Source organism: Xenia sp. Carnegie-2017, unplaced genomic scaffold (assembly GCF_021976095.1).
Source record: "Xenia sp. Carnegie-2017 unplaced genomic scaffold, XeniaSp_v1 HiC_scaffold_14, whole genome shotgun sequence".
NCBI classification, from domain to species: Eukaryota; Metazoa; Cnidaria; class Anthozoa; order Malacalcyonacea; family Xeniidae; genus Xenia; species Xenia sp. Carnegie-2017.
The window spans coordinates 10,511,641-10,535,888 of record NW_025813447.1 but is presented as its reverse complement, the minus strand read 5'-3'; the positions used below and the strand labels follow the sequence as shown (position 1 = coordinate 10,535,888).

Sequence of the window (24,248 nt, the reverse complement as noted above, 5' to 3'; positions counted from 1 at the left end):
CTGAGTCCGCTTATGATTTAAAAACAAATTTTGTCGGCAAAAAGTATTTGGAACTTCAACATACATAGACGTTTTCCGCCGTGCAAACAAGGATGACGTTATTACAAAAACTCTCTATACAAAGAGATATTGAAACAATGAGGCAAAAAACGTCATTTGCAGTAATCAGTGCGTGACTAACAATGTACGTATTGTATAAAAATACCTATTTTACAAAGTGTTATAGTTAAATTTGCGAGTGTAAAGTGAACGGACTGAAGAAAAAACAAAAGGTAATCATTATTTAGTCTTAAATATTTCATCTAGTTCTCTCGTGGTTATTTAGAAGTTATTTGTGTCTCTAAATAACCATAACTCTACACCATAAGGAAAGCATTGTAAGATTTAATAAAACATTTTTAAATAAGTATAAAGTTTTCGATGGCAGACTTTAATAGGGTTGTCTATAATAAAGTATTTTATTGAACATTAATATGTTAAGATTTTCAACAGTTCGTTTCTGTGATATTGTAGTGATTTATGCGTATTTCAAAGGAAACCCCACCTATGTTAGTTAAAGGTTTCTTTTTGTTTAATCAATGTTTTGGTAAGATAAATAGGGGATTAATAACCAGGACAAGCAGACAATTTTAAGTAAAATAAAATAAAACAAATTCCGAAAACAGACATCTCGTTTTCTTAATAATCAAAATGATACAAGAGTTATAGACAACAGATTGTGTAATATTTTGTCTTTATTCCAAAGACATCATCAGACTAATAGGGGGATTGATAAAAAGTCTTTATTTTCAATGATTAATATTACTTACACATTTACACAATATCTCATCAGATAAGTAAATACGAAAGTATACATACACATAACAATACAAAATTTGCATCTACAGCAAAAGATTATCTCGGGAAGATATAACGACAAATTCGTCTTGGTTTAGGGTAAAATTTAACGACTCTACTAAAATACTTGTCTGTTTAGCCCGCTTGCCTTTGTGAGTACAAATTCGAGCAAAAAAAACTTTTGGCAAGATATAGCATATGACATTTAACGCGCATAGGTGTAGTTAGAGCATGAGTCAGTACAGACAATTTCGTCATCGCCTATTTAAGCGTACTTCGCATACAATTGTAATTGCTGTAATTTCATCAGCGATACCTTCCAACTGATTTGATACATTCCAACTGATTCGATACATTCCAACTGATTTGTACATTCCAGTTGATTTCTTACATTTCAACTGATTTCATACATTCGGATTCCAACTGATTTTATACAATACAAATGATTTACAACACTACCTATTCATATATAGTTGTAGTTGTTGTAATTCAGGTGATACTTACTAGTATCAAATTTGATCATTTATCGTACAAGAATTCGAAAGTAAAGATGAATTGCCATCGCCGATAATCGTTCACGTGTAAATTTCTTATGTTGTAAATGTTGTAAGAGTTGGACAAGCTCAACTTCTTGAACAGCTCTCGATTTGTCTGCGATTAAATTACAACAATTACAACAATTACAACAATTACAACAATGACAACGCGCGTTTACTTATAGTTGTAATTGCTGCAAACATTCATCACCGATCGAATTACAACAATTACAAGTATATGTGAACTAGGCTTTATGGTAAAGTTGGTGCTGACAGACGAAAAACGAAAAACGTTTTCCTGCAGTTTCTTTTAAATCATGCACTCTTTATGACATTATGTATTAAGGAAGTTCGCAAATTTTTATTCTTTTAGCAGCAAAGATAATTGTTTAATTGTATACATGTGTTAAGAGTATCTTTGTATAAGTCAAGCTTGAATTAATATCTACGATAACATAGCTAGATTTCTATTTTCAAGTTCTTATGTATCGAATGTAGTGTGGAATGTCTGAGACTGTTACAGTAGCATTCCGATCGTTCACACGAAATCTTGGACGAAAACATTCAAAATTTAAAATATTTTACGAGTAAAGTTAAACTATCTTTTCAAAGCATTTCTATAATGCCAGAGACAAATTTAGCTCCTAATATAGTTTGAATTACTGAATGAGAATACCATAGACGCACACAAAAACAAAGCAACCAATATTTGCACGTATGTGTCCTTATAATAACCCAGCATGACAGCAGTCGTGGGCGAATATATTATTTTCATTGTCTGTAATATACAAGTCAATGCATATGAAAGACATACTGCAATAAATAACTAAAATAAGCAATGATATCGAAACATTAAAAAGGGAAAACCCATCGAGTATTTATGTGTAGATCTGATTAGTTACATAGAAAACTTTATTTTAGTAAAATACAAAACTTCTTTTGACAGCAAGCGGTCAAAAGGAGACTTTTGACAGCAAGCGGTTAAAAGGAGACTACTCAGTCTATTCTTCGGCAAACGACAAAATGAATATCAAATGCTTATGAACAGACATGAAAACCAGGCCGTATGCACAAGCTTAACTACATAGTGGTAAATAATATCTTACGGTGCCCGACAGTGATTGTTTAATATTATACACGATTTATATATGAGTAAAATATCCTGCAGTCTCAGTTTGCTTTCGGTCTCAAAAATCCTTAAACTACGAAAGAGAGTTGTGCAAGAAGTTAATATTTTTAACCGCTGCACACAAACAGAAACAATCGCTTTAACAATGGAAAAATATGAAGATGTATAACCGGAATATTATTTGTGTAATAATGGCCACCGGCGTACATCGATGTTATAATAACTAATTATCATATTACAAAACGATGCTAATATGTAGTATTTGATTGTATATATTGAATAAGTTGTAAATAAATCAACACTGAACAACTAACAGAGCAAGACCCAAAAGATAGCATGAAAGAATTAACGACATTGACGTTAACTTTTGGGTCTCGTTTATAACAGGTTAACCGCAACAAGTCCTTCACAGCTATGTACGTATTTTGGCAGGCGCGGATCCAGCTCCTTAGCTGACCGATGCATTGCGAGCGCCGAAGCGCGAAACCTAGGGGTCTGGGGCATGCTCCCCAAATTTTGAATTTTCACTATCCGAGAAGCATTTTCCAGCGATTTGGGAAAGGTGACAGAAAAATCTTAAGCGTAAATTTTATCGAAAAAATAACATGAGCCGTCTTTTGTAAGATAACAGCATTGATAAAAGCAATGTTCAAAGGTGGTCTTCTTCCAACGGTAAAAAAGATGAAAAGTTTAATAAAAGCAATGTTCAAAGATGGTCTTCTTCTAACGGCAGCAAAGATGACAACAATTATAAAAGCAATGTTGAAAGATCGTCTTCTTCCAACCACAGCAAAGATGAAATGTTTAAGAAAATCAATGTTTAAACGTGGTCTTCGTCCTCTCAATAACGGCTGAAAACAAGATAGCTCTCAAAGAAAATGTAGGTTGTTTATCAGCATTAAGAATTTCTCATGGAGCTCATCGTCAAGCATCTGTTTCTTTATCCTCCAGGATATCAAGAAATTGCATCCTCGTTGGGTTTTGTCTAGCAAAGGTATTAATCACTTCTTCGACATCACACTTAATATCATCATTAATATGCATTTGGGCTAATCCATTTAAACTTTCGTTGATCATTGTGCTACGTAACCAAGTTTTCATTCGACGAAGGGCAGAAACGGATCTTTCACACTCACATGTAGTGACTGGCACAACAGCGAGTATCTTAAGCGCTGTAAATATATTTGGAAACGCAAGTTTGTTACCAGTTCGAAGCGTGTCGGCAATTGAATCGTACTTAACTTTCTCAAAGCCCCCTTTCCAATTTGTTTCCCACAATCCTAATTCAGCATGTATTTTCCGAAAGTGTGGCATATCCTCTTTATATGCAACAGCAAGCTTCATAAACTCTTCCTTCCAATTAACGTCCTTGCAATTGAGAAAAATACTAGGTATAATATAGAATCCACGATAAATATCGCACACCTCTGAAGAAAACCGAAATTCCATCTGTTCAATCAAGTGATCAAGAAAGAAGGGGGAGGCTTCCAGTGATTTGTTATAAGTCTTAGCTTTGTGTCGTCATCTAGGGCCGCCACAGATACAAAATGTCCAATATCCAAGGGATCAACATCTGTCAGATCAGTTTTTACAGATTTTGACAAGGGACAAGAAGCATTTGATACTTTTCCATCTTCAAAGTCGCATGAAAGAGGTCCTAAATAAAACATTACTAAGATGTAGGTATACGACTACATTCAAAATAATAAAGCCTGAATGCGTTAACATGCAAGGTCATATATCATAGGTCATTGTTTTTGGTGCATTTGAGTGAAAGCTTGTTGCCAATTTGACGATCTCATGTTTAGAAGGAAGGATTTATTCACATGTACAAAAAATATCCTCCATCCCACAACAAATACTTTATATTGCATGGTATGCTTTACTTATGTTCTTAGAAAAGCATGCTTACCTATAATTAAAATATATTTGCACATGAACAATCGCTAATTTAACCCACGTTTTAAGGAAGTCTTCAAGCAATCAAAGCTGCTGCCATCTAAGTCTTCCCTTGGTGAGGATTTTGCAGGTGCTACCAAAGTTGTGTCTATTTGTTGCTCAAGTCCACTTTTATTTTTCTGTAAGACATCAACTTTAAAGTGGTCAGTAATTTTTTTTATTATTAACTCTTGAGTTATTAGTTTGATTCAATTCAATTAGTGGTACAAAATGATTGGGTTGAAATTCTACATCTAATTCTGGAAAAGAATAAGCACCAGTAGTTGTCCACATTAAAATTAACTTAGCAGGCTGAACAAGTTGACTTGAAATATGTTGGTGTGCTTGCCGTGGAAGAATTTTACCATTTAGAAATTGTGAATATTTGGTCTCCTGGTCCAACTTTTCGGGATAAACTGAAATTATAGTCATTCCAGTGACAGAAGACAAACCAAGTATACACATAAGTGAAGAATAAGTACCATTGCATGCATTATTTAGGGCTTCCTCTTTAACTACTATTACCTTTAACTACTATTACTTTTTGTGCTTGGATTTTTCCTATCATAGCCATTGCCTAAAGCCACATCTGATACTGATGCAGAAAAAGCAGTATTTTCTGACTTAAAAAAATGCAACTTATCTTTTAAGTAAGGGTGGTTAGCATAATACTCCTGGTGATTGAATAGCTCAATGCTTGTCAAGTCTCTCAGCAAATGACATAGGTCTTCCTTGCCACAAAGTAATTTTGAGCAGGCTCTGTACAGACAATTACCATCACCTCTAGTTCTAAATATAGCAGAGTTAAGAAAATTCTCATTGTGTGGCTAAAAATTAGAAGTCAGAAAATATCAAAACTTAAATGTCTGACAGGGTTATTTGGAAAAGAAAATGTTAGCTTCTACTGAAGTCATAAGTATATTGGAAGAAGGAATACAGTCATTACATTTTTAATGTAATCCATACAATACATAAACTAAAATGCAACTAAAATCGCACCTACCCCTGCATATTACAGTTTGTATTATATTACATATGAATACAAGTATAAGTGCTGCATAAGTAATATGACATCGTGTATATTTTATGATGATTGTTCGTCGTTATCTACACGACTACACTCTGAGTCTGAAATGAGTACACTATTTACATTTAAAACATGCAAGCATAAAGGTAAATTTACTTACTTTAAAGCTCTTAGTTCTCCACTTTGCCAATGAACTGTCAAGTGCTTAGGTATTAACATTTCACTTGACATATCTCTCCCATTTTTACCCTTTGAAAAGGGATTCCAAGGAGAGGATTTTGAAATAAAAGTAGCAGCTCTCGTTTCATAGGTTCGACGCACTCCATTAATATCAAATGACTTCTCTTCTCGAAGCAGAGTACACAGATCGTGTTTGATATTCTCGACAGCCATGACTTCGATCGATGATTGCGAGTTATATCAAGTGATCAATAACAATGCATTCAACTTTGAAGTTCAAAGTTGAATGCATCGGTGCATGTGCCCACAATCACAAAATTATGGAAAATGCATCGCTCAGCGGCAAAATCTACCGTGACGTGGGCCCTAAAACAATGGTTTTGCTGATGTCACAGTAGATTTCACGCGGAAAAGGACTCGGGACCGATGCATCGACCGATGCATCGCAAATCTACTGTGACGTAGCGATGCCTCTTCCATCTACCGTGACGTGTCGCAGAATACTATTAAATTACTTACTAATTATGTATTCACGACAAAATTTCGCTAAATTTTATCGACTTTTCTTTCGCTATTTGTGTCATGGAATACGACAAAATTATCGGAGAACACAAATGTTATTTCTAGAACAAATTTTAGCTTAAAACTGCTAAATCTATAAGTTAACTAAACAATATATCACTGTCAAATGTGCGTTTTAAATAATTCGAAAATAATATTTGCTATTTATTTCATTAAAATGCAAACTTGCAGATTTTATTATCTAAATATTTTGACCGATGCATTCGCATCGGTTGCATCGGTCTAGATCCGCCCCTGTATTTTGGTATTTGTTCACTGTAAAAACAATATCCATTAGGAAACCAACAATGATATCGTGTTAAAAAACTTACAGAGCATGACCATGCAACTCTTGAGATGGCTAGGCTACCGTTTAACAGTTAATAGATTGTCACTTTGTCGTTTGCAAGAGCTCAAATGCTTTGCTTTGCTGTCTTTTGTCTTCAATTTAAGAATTATTGCTGTGATTAGCGTATTTGTCGTGGTGATTGACAATTGAGTAGTTCTTCAAAGAACAGTTGAACACCAAAATGAGGATATTACATAAAATTAAAATGACACGATGCATTTCGGCAAACTGCAGCATAATTTTATAACTATCTTCATTTCAGTTTTCTACAGTTCTTAAGAACTACTTAAATTGTCGTTCACCATGACAAATATGCTAATCACAGCAAAATTAAAGTTCGTGACCACAATAAAGTCTTTGTTTTGTACAAAAAATGTAATTTCCCTAAAACGTCATTGGAACTCATGCAATTGCCTCAATTCAAATCTGACTTTGCAATATTGTGCAGTCACTTAAAACTTTTCCCATACAGGCTATATAGACAGTAATAGATTTCTGAAATGTGATTTCCCTACAACATCATTGGAATTGAATTGCGTCAAAGCTGACTTTGCAATATTTTGAGAGCAATGAGCTGCCTGAATTACTTATTACTTATTTCCAAAAACAGACGAGTTGTTTTTTTATAGTAACTAACTAATTTGTAATTCTATATAGCTATCAAATAATTTTATGTTCTCGGACAAGTCATGGAGTTCATTTTTTGAATAAAGAAGGCAATATTGTCAAAAAAATAATACATATCCAATCGTTTTTAGCTGTAGTAATGACAACAATGATATAAATGTAGCTTTAAAATTTTGTAACACGCAAATAGTTAAATGGATATATAGCCACCGTAGCACACCATAATCCAAGACAAACAAAAATTATCAAAATCTACAAGAAGCGCTAGAATGCGTGTTTGCTCTTCCTATTTTAAAAATATAGCCACGTAAACAATTTGACACATCTTTGTTGCCCGGCTATATAAAACAATTAAAAGAAAAATTTACCCGGAATTTGCCAGCAGCAAATCAACAATTACATCTCAATTAAATAGCTATGTAACTTGGCATTTCGACAATTCATTATATCTGTAAATTCTTCCCATTACATATTACTCACAAAACATGATAAATTGATAATTCAGTAATGTTTACGTCAAAATATAATGTGCCGACGTAGGATCGTTTAATTGAGAGATATGATTAACAGTGTAAAAATTAAGTTTTAAGCAAGTTGAGAGGTAGGCCAGCCTGACCATAGTGCAGAATATGAGAGAATAATGAGAGAAAAATTATGCTATGGGCCCACGCTTTCAGATTCTTCTTTATGATTTGAATTTTACAGTAACTTAATTAAGTGAAGCAAACAATGGTTTAAGAGTAAGAAATCTTAACATTTCAAGTGCCAGTTTATAAATTAATAACGACCTAAAATACTTCAATATAAAACTGGTTGAAAAACTGGTTGATTACTGAGATTTGATGAGTCATCTTCAATGGTTCAGGGATGAATAAACATTGATTGTATAGTAAATAAACAATTAAATGAGAGTACCTACATAATGATTACATATAAATGACATTCCGTTCAAATATATTCATAGTACTTATCAAAATATAGGATGTCTTTGAAGACTAATTTCCATCTTAATTGTGGTTAAAATCTTAAATTTTGAGGTTTATAAAACCATGCTATTGAAATTAGAGAGTATAAAAACTTTTCAGAACTCATCATTTAAAAAGCGAAGCTAAGTTGTGAATTATAAGAGAGACAATACACCTGACATTGTACAAGATATCTTTGAGAAATCAGCTTGTAAAAACAGAAGAAATGGGTGAGCAATGCATGTTTATTAATGATGGAGGAAATGCATAAATTTAGTCTTCAAGAAAATTATTTAATGAATTTCTTATAAATAAGACTGTTAAAGATACTTTTATTAGTGTTGACAAATTTGTTTGATGACATAATTCTACGATTAATGAATTTATTTTGTTAATAATATAATTGAGTGATTTACTGAAACAATACACCATAACCCAACACCCCTTGTAATTTTTTACGATAAAATAAATGCTTCGTAAAATGAGCAGTTCACGTGTGTAATAATGAGCATTAAATAATGAATTTTCTGAAAAACAATCTTTGTCTTCTTTAGGTGTCTTTAAAAACTTTATATATACATGCATAATATGTGTGGTGTTCATGAGCAAGAATGTGCATAGTGAAACAGATAACAAGACTACTAACAATAAACCAGGTACAAAAACAAATAATGATTTGAATCATGCTGAAAATGAGTTAACATTAATATTCATTTTCTATATTCATAGTCCTCAAGCAAGAAGTTGTCTCAATTTATAATGAAAACTTCACTGACATTCCGAAGGACAGGGAGCCATATTATGTTAAAGTTCAACGATGTGTCATCAAAAAAGAAAAAATTCCTGCATGTTCATATTGTTGGCCCCAACCTATGACATTGACAGAAGTCGAGATTGTCGTTCCTGATTTAAAATACTACACAAAATTTTATAAATATATTGTATATAATCACACTTCTTGTTACTGGAATGACACCTTAACAGGTTTGAACTTTAATCTACACAAGACTCTATCTTCAAACGAAAGTAAGGACTTCTGTATTTAATTAAAATTTAAACTGAGATCTAAATTTGAAACGCTTTTCCTTTTGTGTTTACAGTTAACGAAACAGAATTTACAACAAAAGTAAACTACAATCCACCAAACGTGAGAACATGTAATGACTATTGCAAGCATCCACAACCTCGTTTTCATCTGCACAGTGAATATACAAAGAAATGTGAATATAAAAATGTTGATTTAAATTATCTCTTTATCCCATTCACTCTATGCTTGCCTGGTTGCAAAGCAACAGAGAAACCGAAGATTGTCACAACAGAACTCTTAGATGGTTCAAAGCCGATTGAAGTCATTAAAGAACATAAATCTTGCAATCTCTGGAACAAAGAAGTCCAGAAGAGTACATCTTATCGTAGCAGACCCAGTGATCCAGGTAAAAAATTTTCAATTATGATTGAAAAATTTAACCAAAAAGCGTGCTGTGTGTAATTAGATGTGCACAACTTTTGAGAAAAATTGCAAAATAATCATGTTTTACGATTTCCTTCATGATCTTATTTCCATAAAATTTCTCTACAGAAAGTCGACCTCGGGTGCTAAATAAAGGATTATTTGTTTACATCACATCACCTAAATTGATGTTAGTTGCCTTCATTCTCTCGACTGTCCTCATCTCAATACTCATTCTGGACTGTAATCTGTGTCATCGTAAGAAAGGAATAATGTATTCGATAAAGAGTTGTGGAAAGAATGAAGAGTGTAAAGACTGCGTAAGAAGACAGCAGACTATGATAGAAATGGTTTAAGTATCAGTAGTTTTTGTGTCACATTTCTGCTAAAAAGGAAGACATGAATGAATAAAGCATCTGAAACCAGACCCATCGGAAGCTGTGGGGTTTGGGCAGGCTGCAACCCCTTTCAGTAATTTTCAAAATTGTTGTGAAAATTTAACAGGCCCCAGCTTTTCCCCAAATCTTCTAGGTGAAAGTCACATACCGTAGAGTCTCGAAATAATAAGCTGCCGGGCTATTTCAATTTTAAAAAGGTGGCTAATTTAATGGTGCGGTTACTTTTAGTGGAAGGATATTTCGAGACTCTAAGATATTTGAATTTTCAGACCCCCCCCATTCTTACTTAGAGCTTCCGACGGCGGTGAAAACAAGAAATGGCTGAACATTGTGTTGTGCGACAAGATGAATGACGTACAACTCATGACACTCCACGCAACGCTATTAAGGTTAATGAATTGTTTTCAGCAGAAACTGTGATCGTAATATTCTAATAATTGGATAATATTCTAAAAGCTGTATAACATTTGCACTATTTCTGCCAAATCAACATTTATACTAGATATTTTTAATTAAATTAAATTTTCTTTATTGATATTAAACTGGAATTCATGATTATTATTGAATGTGATGAAAGTTGACGTGTTCTGAGAGCAGTAAAATGGACAAGTTTTGTTGTTGCATATTCTAGCAACGTTTTGCTCATCTTGATCATCTTGTGGGCATCCACTGAAGAAGGTTTTAAAGTCTTTTTCCTCGTAAACCAGAATATTAAGACCAAAGGAATGATCAAGTCAGTTGGCAGATCATCATTTCAAGAGCTTTCCTTTTCAGTGATAAGTTTATGGATTAGGCTGACTATTATAACAAAGAACGTCCAATTAAATTAGAAAAGTAAATTTAGTAAAGTCAAAAGAACCAGTTGAAACTTGATCGTGACTAAAACACCACACGAGTACATACGAGTACATACAGTACATACGAGTGACATACGAGTACATACAAGTACATACGACTAAAATACGAGTACGTACGAGTGACATACGACTACTTTCTGGTCAACAAATGAGAAACAACACAATTTCTTCAATACATTGATATTTGCGTTTATTTTTCCTTGTATTTGTGTGGACTTTGGGGCAACCATTTGATGGATTTAAATGCTGAAAAGGTATTTTACTTTCATACTACATTCATTTGTATGTTTTAGTTGAATTTGTTATAGATATTTTGTCGATGCGATTTGCCAGTATTTGAGCGCTTTTTGACACACTTTCACCTAGGAAATATATATTTATGAAAGCGATTATACATTCATTTTGACTCTGAAGATGACTTCATATAGCACGTTTTCAAGGCATTATTTGTACGTTGTATATTTAATACGTTGTATATATTGAATAAGTTGTAAATAAATCAACACCGAACAACTGACAGAGCAAGAGCCAAAAGATAGCATGAAAGAATTAACGACATTGACGTTAACTTTTGGGTCGCGTTTATAACGGTTAACCGCAGCAAGTCCTTCACAGCTATGTACGTATTTTGGTGTTTGTTCACTGCAAAAACAATATCTATCAGGAAACCAACAATGATATCGTGTTAAAAACTTACAGAGCATGACCATGCAACTCTTGAGATGGCTAGGCTACCGCTTAACAGTTAATAGATTGTCACTTTGTCGTTTGCAAAAGCTCAAATGCTTTGCTTTGCTGTCTTTTGTTTTCAATTTAAGAAAATATTTTAATTCTTGCATTGATTAGCGTATTTGTCGTGGTGATTGACAATTGAGTAGTTCTTCAAAGAACAGTTGAACACCAAAATGAGGATATTACATAAAATTAAAATGACACGATGCATTTCGGCAGACTTCACCATAATTTTATAACTATCTTTATTTCAGTTTTCTACAGTTCTTAAGAACTACTTAAATTGTCGTTCGCCAAGACAAATACGTTAATGGGAGCAATATTAAAGTTCGTGTTCACAATAAAGTCTTTGTTTTATAAAAAAATGTAATTTCCCTAAAACGTCATTAGAACTCATGCAATTGCCTCAATTCAAATCTGACTTTGCAATATTGTGCAGTCACTTTAAACTCTTCCCATACAGGCTACATACACAGTAATAGATTTCTGAAATGTGATTTCCCTACAACATCATTGGAATTGAATTGCGTTCAAAGCTGACTTTGCAATATTTTGAGAGCAATGAGCTGCCTGAATTACTTATTACTTATTTCCAAAAACAGACGAGTTGTTTTTTATATAGTAACTAACTAATTTGCAATTACTTAAATTGTCGTTCACCGTGACAAATACGTTAATGAGAGCAATATTAAAGCTCGTGACCACAATAAAGTCTTTAATTCACAAAACATGATAAATTGATAATTCAGTAATGTTTACGTCAAAATATAATGTGCCGACGTAGGATCGTTTAATTGAGCGATATTATTAACAATGTAAATATTTACGTGTACGCACTCTCCAAAAACTCGTTTCATGTACTACTTAAATAAATATTACAGCATCACCTAATTTCGTTGATAGCGACGACTTTGTCAAATGACATCAATTTTAATTCTTGTGTTTTGATGGATATATATTTCTTTAATGCAAGACTTTTTGTCTTATTTAGATGTCCTTGAAAACATCAAATATACGTGGGTAGTATATATTTCTTTAATGCAAGACTTTTGTCTTTCTTAGATGTTCTTGAAAACATCAAATATACGTGGGTAGTATACATTATGCGCATGGCATGGTAGTATACATTATGCGCATAGATGATGGTGTTTCGGTAGATATTTATGCAAAGAATATTTGTCATCCTTAGGTATCTTTGAGAACTTCAAACATACATGGGTATTATGGATGCTGTTCGTTTTTGAAATGAGCGAAAACGTGAATGGGGGGAAACAATGAGTTAGGTAAGACAACAAACGAAGGCTTTAACCATAATAAAATATAAAGTGACATATGAAATGATATAGTCAACGTATTCTATACGTCCCCGTTATAGTTCCAGTCCTCAAAGAAGAAGTTGTCTCAATTTATAATGAAAACTTCACTGACATTCCCAAGGACAGGGAGCCATATTATGTTAAAGTTCAACGATGTGTCATCGAAAAGATAAAATTCCTAAATGTGCATATTGTTGGCCCCAGCCAAATACGACGATAGAAGTCGAGATTGTCGTTCTTGATTTAAAAAACGACAGAAAATTTTACAAATATATTGTATATAATCACACTTCTTGTTACATGAGTACAAACTTAACAGCCTTGAACTTTCATCAACACAAGAATCTATCTTCAAACGAAAGTAAGGACTTCTGAATTTGATTAAAATCTAAACTTAAATCTAAACTTGAAACGCATTTCCTTTTGTTTTCTTCAGTTAACGAGACAGAATTTACAACAAAAGTAAAATACAATCCACCAAACGTGAGAACATGTAATGACTATTGCAAGCATCCACAACCTCGTTTTCATCTACACAGTGAATATACAAAGGTTGTTTTATATTATCTCTTTATCCTATTCACTCAATGCTTGCCTGGTTGCAAAGCAACAAAAAACACAAAAAAAATCAAAAGACGAACCCTATATGGTTCAACCCAGTTTGAAGCCATTGAAGAACATAAATCTTGCAATCTCTGGAACAAGAAAGTCCATAAAAGTCCACCTTCTAGTAGCAGACGCAGAGATCCAGGTAAAAAATTTTCAATTATGATGGAAAGAATTAGCCAAAAAGCGTAATGTGTGTAATTAGACGAGTACAACTTTTGAGAACAATTGCAAAATAATCATATTTTACGATTTGCTTCATGATCTTATTTCCATAAAATTTCTCTACAGAAAGTCGACCCCTCGTGCTAAATAACGGATTATTTGTCTACATCACATCACCCAGAATGATGTTAGTTGCCTTCATTCTCTCGACTGTCCTCATCTCAATACTCATTCTGGACTGTAATCTGTGTCATTGCAAGAAAGGAATGATGTATTCTATAAAAAGTTGTGGAAAGAATGAAGAGTGTGAAGACTGCGTAAGAAGACAGCAAACTATGATAGAAATGGTTTAAGTATCAGTAGTTTTTGTGTCACACTTCTGCTTGGAATAAGACATGAACAAATGAAGCAGAATGAAACGATTATTAGAAAACTTGTATAAAGAAAAAAACTTTTAGAGTTTATGCTACGTTCGCACGAATATCTTGTCAATTACGATATTAATCGAATAAGTGTACTTTAAATTTCTGTTACAGTGATATAAAAGACAAATTATGAATATGAAGATTCAGAGCAATATAGCTTGTGTACACCTGGATGAATGGGCTTTGAAAGAAAATAAACTAAACACCTTTCGTGGAGACTAATGCCTGGAGTCTTAATGTTGAGTAAATGTTGAGTACATATTTTTGGTAAATGGAAACTTCTGCATTCTCGCACATTTTCCATCGTGACACGAAGATGCTGTGGATACAAGTATTAGCTTAAGGATAGAGAAATTAGAGCTTTTTTGTCCTTTTACTATATATTTACAAGTTTCCAAACATATTAGATGCAAGTGCATTGGTAAAATTATATTCATTAGAAATTCCAAACCAATAGTGCTTTTGAAGGTATTTTTCGAATATAAAATTGAATCGAGCTATATAACTTTATTTTGCCGAACGCTGAATCCGCTAATGATTAAAAAACAAATTTTGTCGGCAAAATATTTGGGAATTCAACATACATATACGTTGTCCGCCGTGCAGACAAGGATGACCTTATTACGAAAACTCTATATACAAAGAGATATTGAAAACAATGACGCAAAAAAAAGTCATTTGCAGCAAGACGTGCGTGACTGACAATGTACGTACTGTATAAAAGTACCTATTTTACAAAGTGTCTATAGTTAAATTTGCTTATGAGTGTAAAGTGAACGGACTGAAGAAAAAAACAAAAGTTAGTCATTATATAATCTTAAAATATTTCGTCTAGTTCTCTCGTGGTTAATTAGAAGTCTACAAATAACCATAACTCTACACACCATAAGGAAAGCATTGTAAGATTTAATAACATATCTTTTAATAAGTATAAAGTTTTCGGTGGCTGACTTTAATAGGGTTGTCTATAATAAAGTATTTTATTGAACATTAATATGTTAAGAATTTCAACAGTTCGTTTCTGTGATGTTGTAGTGATTTGTGTGTATTTCAAAAGGAATCCCCACCTATGTTAGTCAACGGTTTCTTTTTGTTTAATCAATGTTTTGGTAAAATAAATAAGGGATTAATAACCAGGACAAGCAGACATTTTAAAGTAAAACAAAATCAAACGAATTCTGAAAACAGACATCTCGTTTTCTTGATATTCAAGATGATACAAGAGTTTTAGACAACAGATTGTGTAATATTTTGTCTTTATTCCAAAGACATCATCAGACTAATAGGGGATGGATAAATAGTCTTCTTCATTTTCAATTATTAATATTACGTATACATTTACACATTATGTCATCAGATAAGTAAATACGAAAGTATACATACACATAACTATACAAAATTTGCATCTACAGCAAAAGATTATCTCGGGAAGATATAACGACAAATTCATCTTGGTTTAGAGTAAAATTTGACGACTCTACTAAAATATTTGTCTGTTTAGCTCGCTTGCCTTTGTGAGTACAAAGTCGAGCAAAAAACGTTTGGCAAGATATAGCATATGACATTTAACGCGCATAGGTGTAGTTAGAGCATGAGTCAGTACAGACAATTTCGTCATCGCCTGTTTAAGCGTACTACGCATACAATTGTAATTGCTGTAATTTCATCAGCGATACATTCCAACTGATTTGACACATTTCAACTGATTTCATACATTCATTTCAACTGATTTCATACATTTCAACTGATTACATACATTCGGATTTCAACTGATTTCATACATTACAACTGATTTCATACATTACAACTGATTTCATACAATCGGATTCCAACTGATTTTATACATTACAACTGATTTCATACATTCGATTCCAACTGATTTTATACATTACAACTGATTTCATACATTCAGTTCCAACTGATTTTATACATTACAACTGATTTCATACATTCATTCCAACTGATTTTATACATTACAACTGATTTCATACATTCGGATTCCAACTGATTTTATACATTACAACTGATTTCATACATTCGGATTCCAACTGATTTTATACATTACAAATGATTTACAACACTACCTATTCATATATAGTTGTAGTTGTTGTAATTCAGGTGATACTAACTAGTATCAAATTTGATCATTTATCGTACAAGAATTCGAAAGTAAAGATGAATTGCCATCACCGATAATCGTTCACGTGTAAATTTCTTATGTTGTAAATGTTGTAAAAGTTAGACAAGTTCAACTTTTACAACAGCTGCCGATTTTTCTGCGATTAAATTACAACAATTACAACGCGCGTTTACTTATAGTTGTAATTGCTGCAAACGTTCATCACCGATCGAATTACAATAATTACAACTATATATGAACTAGGCTTTATGGTAAAGTTGGTGCTGACAGACGAAAAACGTTTTCCTGCTTCTTTTACATCATGCACTCTTTATCACACTATCTATTAAGAAAGTTCACAAATTTTTATTCTTTTAGCAGCTCAAGAGATAATTGTTTAATTCTATACATGTGTTAAGAGTATCTTTGTATAAGTCAAGCTTGAATTAATATCTACGATAACATAACTAGATTTCTATTTTCAAGTTCTTATGTATCGAATGCAGTGTGGAATGTCTGAGACTGTTACAGTAGCATTCCGATCGTTCACACGAAATCTTGGACGAAAATATTCAAAATTTAAAATATTTTACGAGTAAAGCTAAACTATCTTTTCAAAGCATTTCTATAATGCCAGAGACAAATTTATCTTCTAATATGGTTTGAATTACTGAACGAGAATACCATAGACGCTCACGAAACACAAAGCAAAAAATATTTGCTCGTATGTGTCCTTATAATAACCCAGCATGACAGCAGTCGTGGGCGAATATATTATTTTCATTGTCTGTAATGTACAGGTCAATGCATATCAAAGACATACTGCAATAAATAACTAAAATAAGCAATGATATCGAAACATTAAAAAGGGAAAACCCATCGAGTATTTCTGTGTAGATCTGATTAGTTACATGGAAAACTTTACTTTAGTAAAATACAAAACTTCTTCTGACAGCAAGCGGTCAAAAGGAGACTACTCCGTCTATTATTCGGCAAACGACAAAATGAATATCAAATGCTTATGAACAGACATGAAAACCAGGCCGTATGCACAAATTGTCGTTCACCAAGACAAATACGTTAATAAGAGCAATATTAAAGTTCGTGACCACAATAAAGTCTTTGTTTTATAAAAAATGTAATTTCCTAAAACGTCATTGGAACTCATGCAATTGCCTCAATTCAAATCTGACTTTGCAATATTGTGCAGTCACTTTAAACTCTTTCCATACAGGCTATATAGACAGTAATAGATTTCTGAAATGTGATTTCCCTACAACATCATTGGAATTGAATTGCGTTCAAAGCTGACTTTGCAATATTTTGAGAGCAATGTGCTGCCTGAATTACTTATTACTTATTTCCAAAAACAGACGAGTTATTTTTTCTTATAGTAACTAACTAATTTGCAATTCTATATAGCTATCAAATAATTTTATGTTCTCGAACAAGTCATGGAGTTCATTTTTTGAATAAAGAATGCAAAATTGTCAAAAAAATAATACATACCCAATCGTTTTTAGCTGTAAAAATGACGACAATGATATAAATGTACCTTTAAAATTTTGTAACACGCAAATAGTTAAATGGATATATAGCCACCGTAGCACACCATAACCCATGACAAACAAAAATTATCAAAATCTACAACAAGCGCTACAATGCGTGTTTGCTCTTCCTATTTTAAAAATATAGCCACGTAAAGAATTAGACACATCTTTGTTGCCCAGCTATATAAAAACAATCAAAAAGAAAAATTTACCGCGAAATTTGCCAGAAGCAAATCAACAATTACATCTCAATCAAATAGCTATGTAACTTGGCATTTCGACAATTCATTCTACCTGTAAATTCTTCCCATTTCATATTACTCACAAAACATGATAAATTGATAATTCAGCAATGTTTACGTCAAAATATAATGTGCCGACGTAGGATCGTTTAATTGAGTGATATTATTAACAATGTAAATATTTACTTTTTGTTAGGTTTTGTGATGTAGCCATTATCTTCTTTAATATAATTTGACTTACACCAACAAATGTTACAGATAACTATACGATCACATCTAATGTTCAACGTCTTCTATTTTACAATGATTTAACTACTTCTATTTATACAAAATTTACGTAAGATTATTTTGGGTTCTTGTAACAAATATGGTTTATTGACGTCAACAGAAAACTACTAGGAACTATAAAAAATATTGTCTTGATAACATTATAAGTATCTCTTAACATTCGTCATCTAATTACTTACACTTGAATTAATCACGGGAGGAATATGAGAGCATATCTTAACACTTTTTAAGCAAGTTGAGTGAAGGATAGGCCAGCCTGACCATAGTGCAGGATATGAAAGAATAATAAGATAATAATTATGCTATGGGCCCACGCTTTCGATTATTCTTTATGATTTGAATTTTACAATAACTTAATTAAGTGAAGGAAAAAATGGTTAAAGAGTAAGAAATCTTAACATTTTAAGTGCCAGTTTATAATTTAATACCGACATAAAATACTTCAATTTAAAACTGGTTGATTACAAAGTTTTGATGAGGCATCTTCAATGGTTCAGGGATGAATAACCATTGATTGTATAGTAAATAAACAATTAAATGAGAGTACCTACATAATGATTACATATGAATGACATTCCGTTCAAATATATTCATAGTACTTATCAAAATATAGGATGTCTTTGAAGACTATTTTCCATCTCAATTGTGGTTAAAATCTTAAATTTTTGAGGTTTATAAAACCATGCTATTGAAATTAGAGAGTATAAAAGTCTTTTCAGAACTCATTATTTATAAAAAAGAAGCTAAGTTGTGAATTATAAGAGAGACATTGTACAAGATATCTTTGAGAAATCAGCTTGTAAAAAGAGAAGAAATGGGTGAGCAATGCATGTTTATTAATGATGGAGAAAATGCATCAATTTAGTCTTCAAAAACTTACTTAATCATTATCTTATAAGAAAGTTAAAGATACTTTCATTTGTGATGACAAATTTGTTTGATGACATAATTCTACGATTAATGAATTTATTTTGTTAATAATATAATTGAGTGATTTACTGAAACACAATACACCATAACCCAATATCCCTTGTATTTTTTCACGATAAAATAAATGCTTCATAAAATGAGCAGTTAGCGTGTGCAATAATAAGCATTAAACGATGAATTTTCTGAAAAACAATCTTTGTCTTCTTTAGGTATCTTTATCAGATTCAAATATACATGTATAATATGTGTGGTGTTCATGAGCAAGAATGTGCATAGTAAAACAGAGAACGAGACTGCTAACAATAAACCAGGTACAAAAACAAATAATGATTTGAATCATGATGAAAAAAAGTTAACGTTAATATTCATTTTCTATAGTTCATTTTTTAATATTCATCTTCAGTCCTCAAGGAAGAAGTTGTCTCAATTTATAATGAAAACTTCGCTGACATTCCCAAGGACAGGGAGCCATATTATGTTAAAAATCAACGATGTATCATCGAAAAAGATAAAATTCCTATATGTTCATATTGTTGGCCCCAACCTATGACATTGACAGAAGTCGAGATTGTCGTTCCTGATTTAAAAATCTACACAAAATTTTACAAATATGTTGTATATGATCACACTTCTTGTTACCTGGAAAAGAACTTAATAGCCCTGAAGTTTAATATACACAAGAATCTATCTTCAAACGAAAGTAAGGACTTCTGTATTTAATTCAAATTTAAACTGAGATCTAAATTTGAAACGCTTTTCCTTTCGTGTTTACAGTTTACGACACAGAATTTACAACAAAAGTAAAATACAATCCACCAAACGTGAGAACATGTAATGACTTTTGCAAGCATCCACAACCTCGTTTTCATCTGCACAGTAAATATACAAAGGTTCTTTTAAATTATCTCTTTATCCCATTCACTCAATGCTTGCCTGGTTGCAAAGCAACAGAGAAAATGAAAATTGTCAGAACAGAAATCCTAGATGGTTCAACCCCGTTGAAAGTTATTAAAGAACATAAATCTTGCAATCTCTGGAGCAAAAAAGTCCAGGAGAGTACACCTTATCGTAGCAGACGCAGTAATACAGGTAAAAAATTTTCAATTATGATTGAAAAATTTAACCAAAAAGCGTTATGTGTGTGTATATAGATGTGCACAACTTTTGAGAAAAATTGCAAAATAATCATGTTTTACGATTTGTTTCATGATCTTATTTCCATAAAATTTCTCTACAGAAAGTCGATCCCTCGTGTTAAATAAAGGATCATTTGTTTACATGAAATCACCTAAAATGATGCGAGTTATCTTCATTCTTTTGGCTGTCCTCATCTCAATACTCATTCTGGACTGTATTTTGTGGCATCGTAAGAAAGGAATAATGTATTCTATAAAAAGTTGTGGAAAGAATGAAGAGTGTGAAGACTGCGTAAGAAGACAGCAGACTATGATAGAAATGGTTTAAGTATCAGTAGTTTTTGTGTCACATTTCTGCTAAAAAGGAAGACATGAATGAATAAAGCATCTGAAACCAGGCCCATCGGAAGCTGTGGGGATTGGGCAGGCTGCAACCCCCTTTCAGTAATTTCCAAAATTGTTGTGAAAATTTAACAAGCCCAGCTTTTCCCCGAATCTTCTAGGAGAAAGTCACATACCGTAGAGTCTCGAAATAATAAGCTGCCCGGGCTATTTTAATTTTAAAAAGGTGGCTAATTTAATGATGCGGTTACTTTCAGTGGAAGGATATTTCGAGACTCTAAGATATTTGAATTTTCAGACCCCCATTCTTAGTTAGAGCTTCCGACGGCGGTGAAAACAAGAAATGACTGAACATTGTGTTGTGCGACAAGATGAATGACGAACAAATCATGACACTCCACGCAACGCTATTAAAGTGTATGAATTGTTTTCAGCAGAAACTGTGATCGTAATATTCTAATAATTGGATAATATTCTAAAAGCTGTATAACATTTGCACTAATTTCTGCCAAGTCAACATTATACTAGATATTTTTAATTAAATTAAATTTTCTTTTAGTGATATTAAACTGGAATTCATGTTTATAGTGAATGTGATGAAAGTTGACGTGTTTTGAGAGCAGTAAATGGGCAAGTTTTGTTGTTGCATATTTTAGCAACTTTTTGCTCATCTTGTGGGCATCCACTGAAGAAGGTTTTTAAAAGCCTTTTTTCCTCGTAAACCAGAATATTAAGAGCAAAAGAAATGATCAAAGCTGACTTTGCAATATTTTGAGAGCAATGAGCTGCTTGAATTACTTATTACTTATTTCCAAAAACAGACGAGTTGTTTTTTCTTATAGTAACTAACTAATTTGCAATTCTATATAGCTATCAAATAATTTTATGTTCTCGAACAAGTCATGGAGTTCATTTTTTGAATAAAGAATGCAATATTGTCAAAAAAATAATACATATCCAATTGTTTTTAGCTGTAGTAATGACAACAATGATATAAATGTACCTTTAAAATTTTGTAACACGCAAATAGTTAAATGGATATATAGCCACCGTAGCACACCATAACCCATGACAAACAAAAATTATCAAAATCTACAACAAGCGCTACAATGCGTGTTTGCTCTTCCTATTTTAAAAATATAGCCACGTAAAGAATTTGACACATCTTTGTTGCCCAGCTATATAAAAACAATCAAAAAGAAAAATTTACCGCGAAATTTGCCAGAAGCAAATCAACAATTACATCTCAATTAAATAGCTATGTAACTTGGCATTTCGACAATTCATTCTACCTGTAAATTCTTCCCATTTCATATTACTCACAAAACATGATAAATTGATAATTCAGTAATGTCTACGTCAAAATATAATGTGCCGACGTAGGATCGTTTAATTGAGAGATATTATTAACAATGTAAATATTTACTTTTTAAGCAAGTTGAGAGGATAGGCCAGCCTGACCATAGTGCAGGATATGAGAGAATAATAAGAGAATAATTATGCTATGGGCCCTCGCTTTCAGATTCTTCTTTATGATTTGAATTTTATAATAACTTAATTAAGTGAAGCAAAAAATGTTTAAAGAATAAGAAATCTTAACATTTTAAGTGCCAGTTTATAAATCATAGCGACATAAAATACTTTAAATACCATCTTCAATGGTTCCGGGATGAATAACCATTAATTGTATAGTAAATAAACAATTAAATGAGAGTACCTACATAATGATTACATATGAAAGACATTCCGTTCAAATATATTCAAAGTACTTATCAAAATATAGAATGTCTTTGAAGACTATTTTCCATCTTAATTGTGATTAAAATCTTAAATTTTTGAGGTTTATAAAACCATGCTATTGAAATTAGAGAGTATAAAAGTCTTTCCAGAACTCATTATTTATAAAAGTGAAGCTAAGTTGTGAATTATAAGAAAGACAATACACCTGACATTGTACAAGATATCTTTGAGAAATCAGCTTGCAAAAAAGAGAACAAATGGGTGAGCAACGCATGTTTATTAATGATGGAGAAAATGCATCAATTTAGTCTTCAAAAAACTTATTTCATCAATTTCTTATAAATATGACAGTTAAAGATACTTTCATTTGTGTTGACAAATTTGTTTGTTGACATAAATCTACGATTGATGAATTTAATTTGTTAATAATATAATTGAGTGATTTACTTTAACAACACACAATAACCCAACATCCCTTGTACTTTTTCACGATAAAATAAATGCTTTATAAAATGAGCAGCTCGCGTGTGCAGTAATGAGCATTAAACGATGAATTTTCTGAAAAACAATCTTTGTCTTTTTTAGGTATCTTTAACAATTTCAAATATACATGCATAATATGTGTGGTGTTCATGAGCAAGAATGTGCATAGTAAAACAGAGAACAAGGCTACTATCGATAAACCAGGTACAAAAACAAGTAATGATTTGAATCACGATGAAAAAAAGTTAACGTTAATATTCATTTTCTATAGTTTCAGTCCTCAAGCAAGAAGTTGTCTCAATTTATAATGAAAACTTCACTGACATTCCCAAGGACAGAGAGCCCTATTATGTTAAAGTTCAACGATGTGTCATCGAAAAAGATAAATTTCCTATATGTTCATTATGTTGGCCCCAACCTATGACATTGACAGAAGTCGAGATTGTCGTTCCTGATTTAAAAAACGACAAAAAATTTTACAAATATATTGTATATAATCACACTTCTTGTTACATGAGTACAAACTTAACAGCCTTGAACTTCGATCAACACAAGAATCTATCTTCAAACGAAAGTAAGGACTTTTGTATTTAATTAAAAGTTAAACTGAGATCTAAATTTGAAACGCTTTTCCTTTTGTGTTTACAGTTAACGAAACAGAATTTACAACAAAAGTAAAATACAATCCACCAAACGTGAGAACATGTAATGACTATTGCAAGCATCCTCAACCTCGTTTTCATCTACACAGTGAATATACAAAGGTTGTTTTATATTATCTCTTTATCCAATTCACTCAATGCTTGCCTGGTTGCAAAGCAACAAAAAACACAAAAAAAACAGAAAAAATCCCAACACAAACCCTAGATGGTTCAACCGTATATGAAGTTGTCAGGGAACACTCATCTTGCAATCTCTGGAACAAAAAAGTCCATAAAAGTCTACCTTATCGTAGCAGACGCAGTGATCCAGGTAAAAAATTTTCAATTATGATTGAAAGAATTAACCAAAAAGCGTACTGTGTGTAATTAGATGTCCACAACATTTGAGAAAAATTGCAAAATAATCATGTTTTACGATTTGCTTCATGTCTTATTTTCATAAAATTTCTTTACAGAAAGTCGACCCCTCGTGCTAAATAAAGGATTATTTGTCTACATCACATCACCCAGAATGATGTTAGTTGCTTTCATTCTCTCGACTGTCCTTATCTCAATACTCATTCTGGACTGTAATCTGTGTCATCGTAAGAAAGGAATAATGTATTCTATAAAAAGTTGTGGAAAGAATGAAGAGTGTGAAGACTGCGTAAGAAGATAG

At 32.3% G+C, this 24,248-nt stretch overlaps 2 protein-coding genes and 2 long non-coding RNA genes across 6 annotated transcripts; 3 read left to right on the top strand and 1 right to left on the bottom strand.

Annotated features, from left to right (window-relative positions):
• The first annotated feature begins 236 nt into the window (after positions 1 to 236).
• On the top strand, positions 237 to 21,004 carry LOC124435552. Of its 3 annotated transcripts, none has more exons than XM_046985543.1 (7): positions 237 to 272; positions 8,704 to 8,805; positions 8,879 to 9,175; positions 9,250 to 9,582; positions 13,800 to 14,026; positions 20,603 to 20,609; positions 20,699 to 21,004. In XM_046985543.1, exons 2-5 carry the CDS (start codon positions 8,751 to 8,753, stop codon positions 14,024 to 14,026), a joined length of 912 nt encoding a protein of 303 aa, XP_046841499.1. In that variant the 5' UTR covers positions 237 to 272; positions 8,704 to 8,750; the 3' UTR covers positions 20,603 to 20,609; positions 20,699 to 21,004. The 3 variants fall into 3 exon arrangements, with proteins under 3 accessions (XP_046841499.1, XP_046841497.1, XP_046841498.1); XM_046985541.1 differs by lacking the exon at positions 237 to 272 and adding an exon at positions 8,312 to 8,379; XM_046985542.1 differs by lacking the exons at positions 237 to 272; positions 13,800 to 14,026; positions 20,603 to 20,609; positions 20,699 to 21,004 and adding exons at positions 8,360 to 8,379; positions 9,729 to 10,026.
• Positions 3,071 to 5,887, bottom strand: LOC124435594. Its single transcript, XR_006945068.1, has 3 exons — positions 5,628 to 5,887; positions 4,463 to 5,229; positions 3,071 to 4,159 (listed from the first exon to the last, which is right to left on the bottom strand). It is a non-coding gene; the product is annotated as an uncharacterized LOC124435594 (long non-coding RNA).
• On the top strand, positions 13,073 to 13,512 carry LOC124435602. The gene is made up of 2 exons (XR_006945077.1): positions 13,073 to 13,263; positions 13,339 to 13,512. It is a non-coding gene; the product is annotated as an uncharacterized LOC124435602 (long non-coding RNA).
• On the top strand, positions 19,468 to 24,248 carry LOC124435250. Its single transcript, XM_046985189.1, has 4 exons — positions 19,468 to 19,538; positions 23,200 to 23,502; positions 23,577 to 23,900; positions 24,046 to 24,248. The coding sequence occupies exons 1-4, from the start codon at positions 19,484 to 19,486 to the stop codon at positions 24,246 to 24,248; spliced, it is 885 nt and encodes a 294-aa protein (XP_046841145.1). The 5' UTR covers positions 19,468 to 19,483.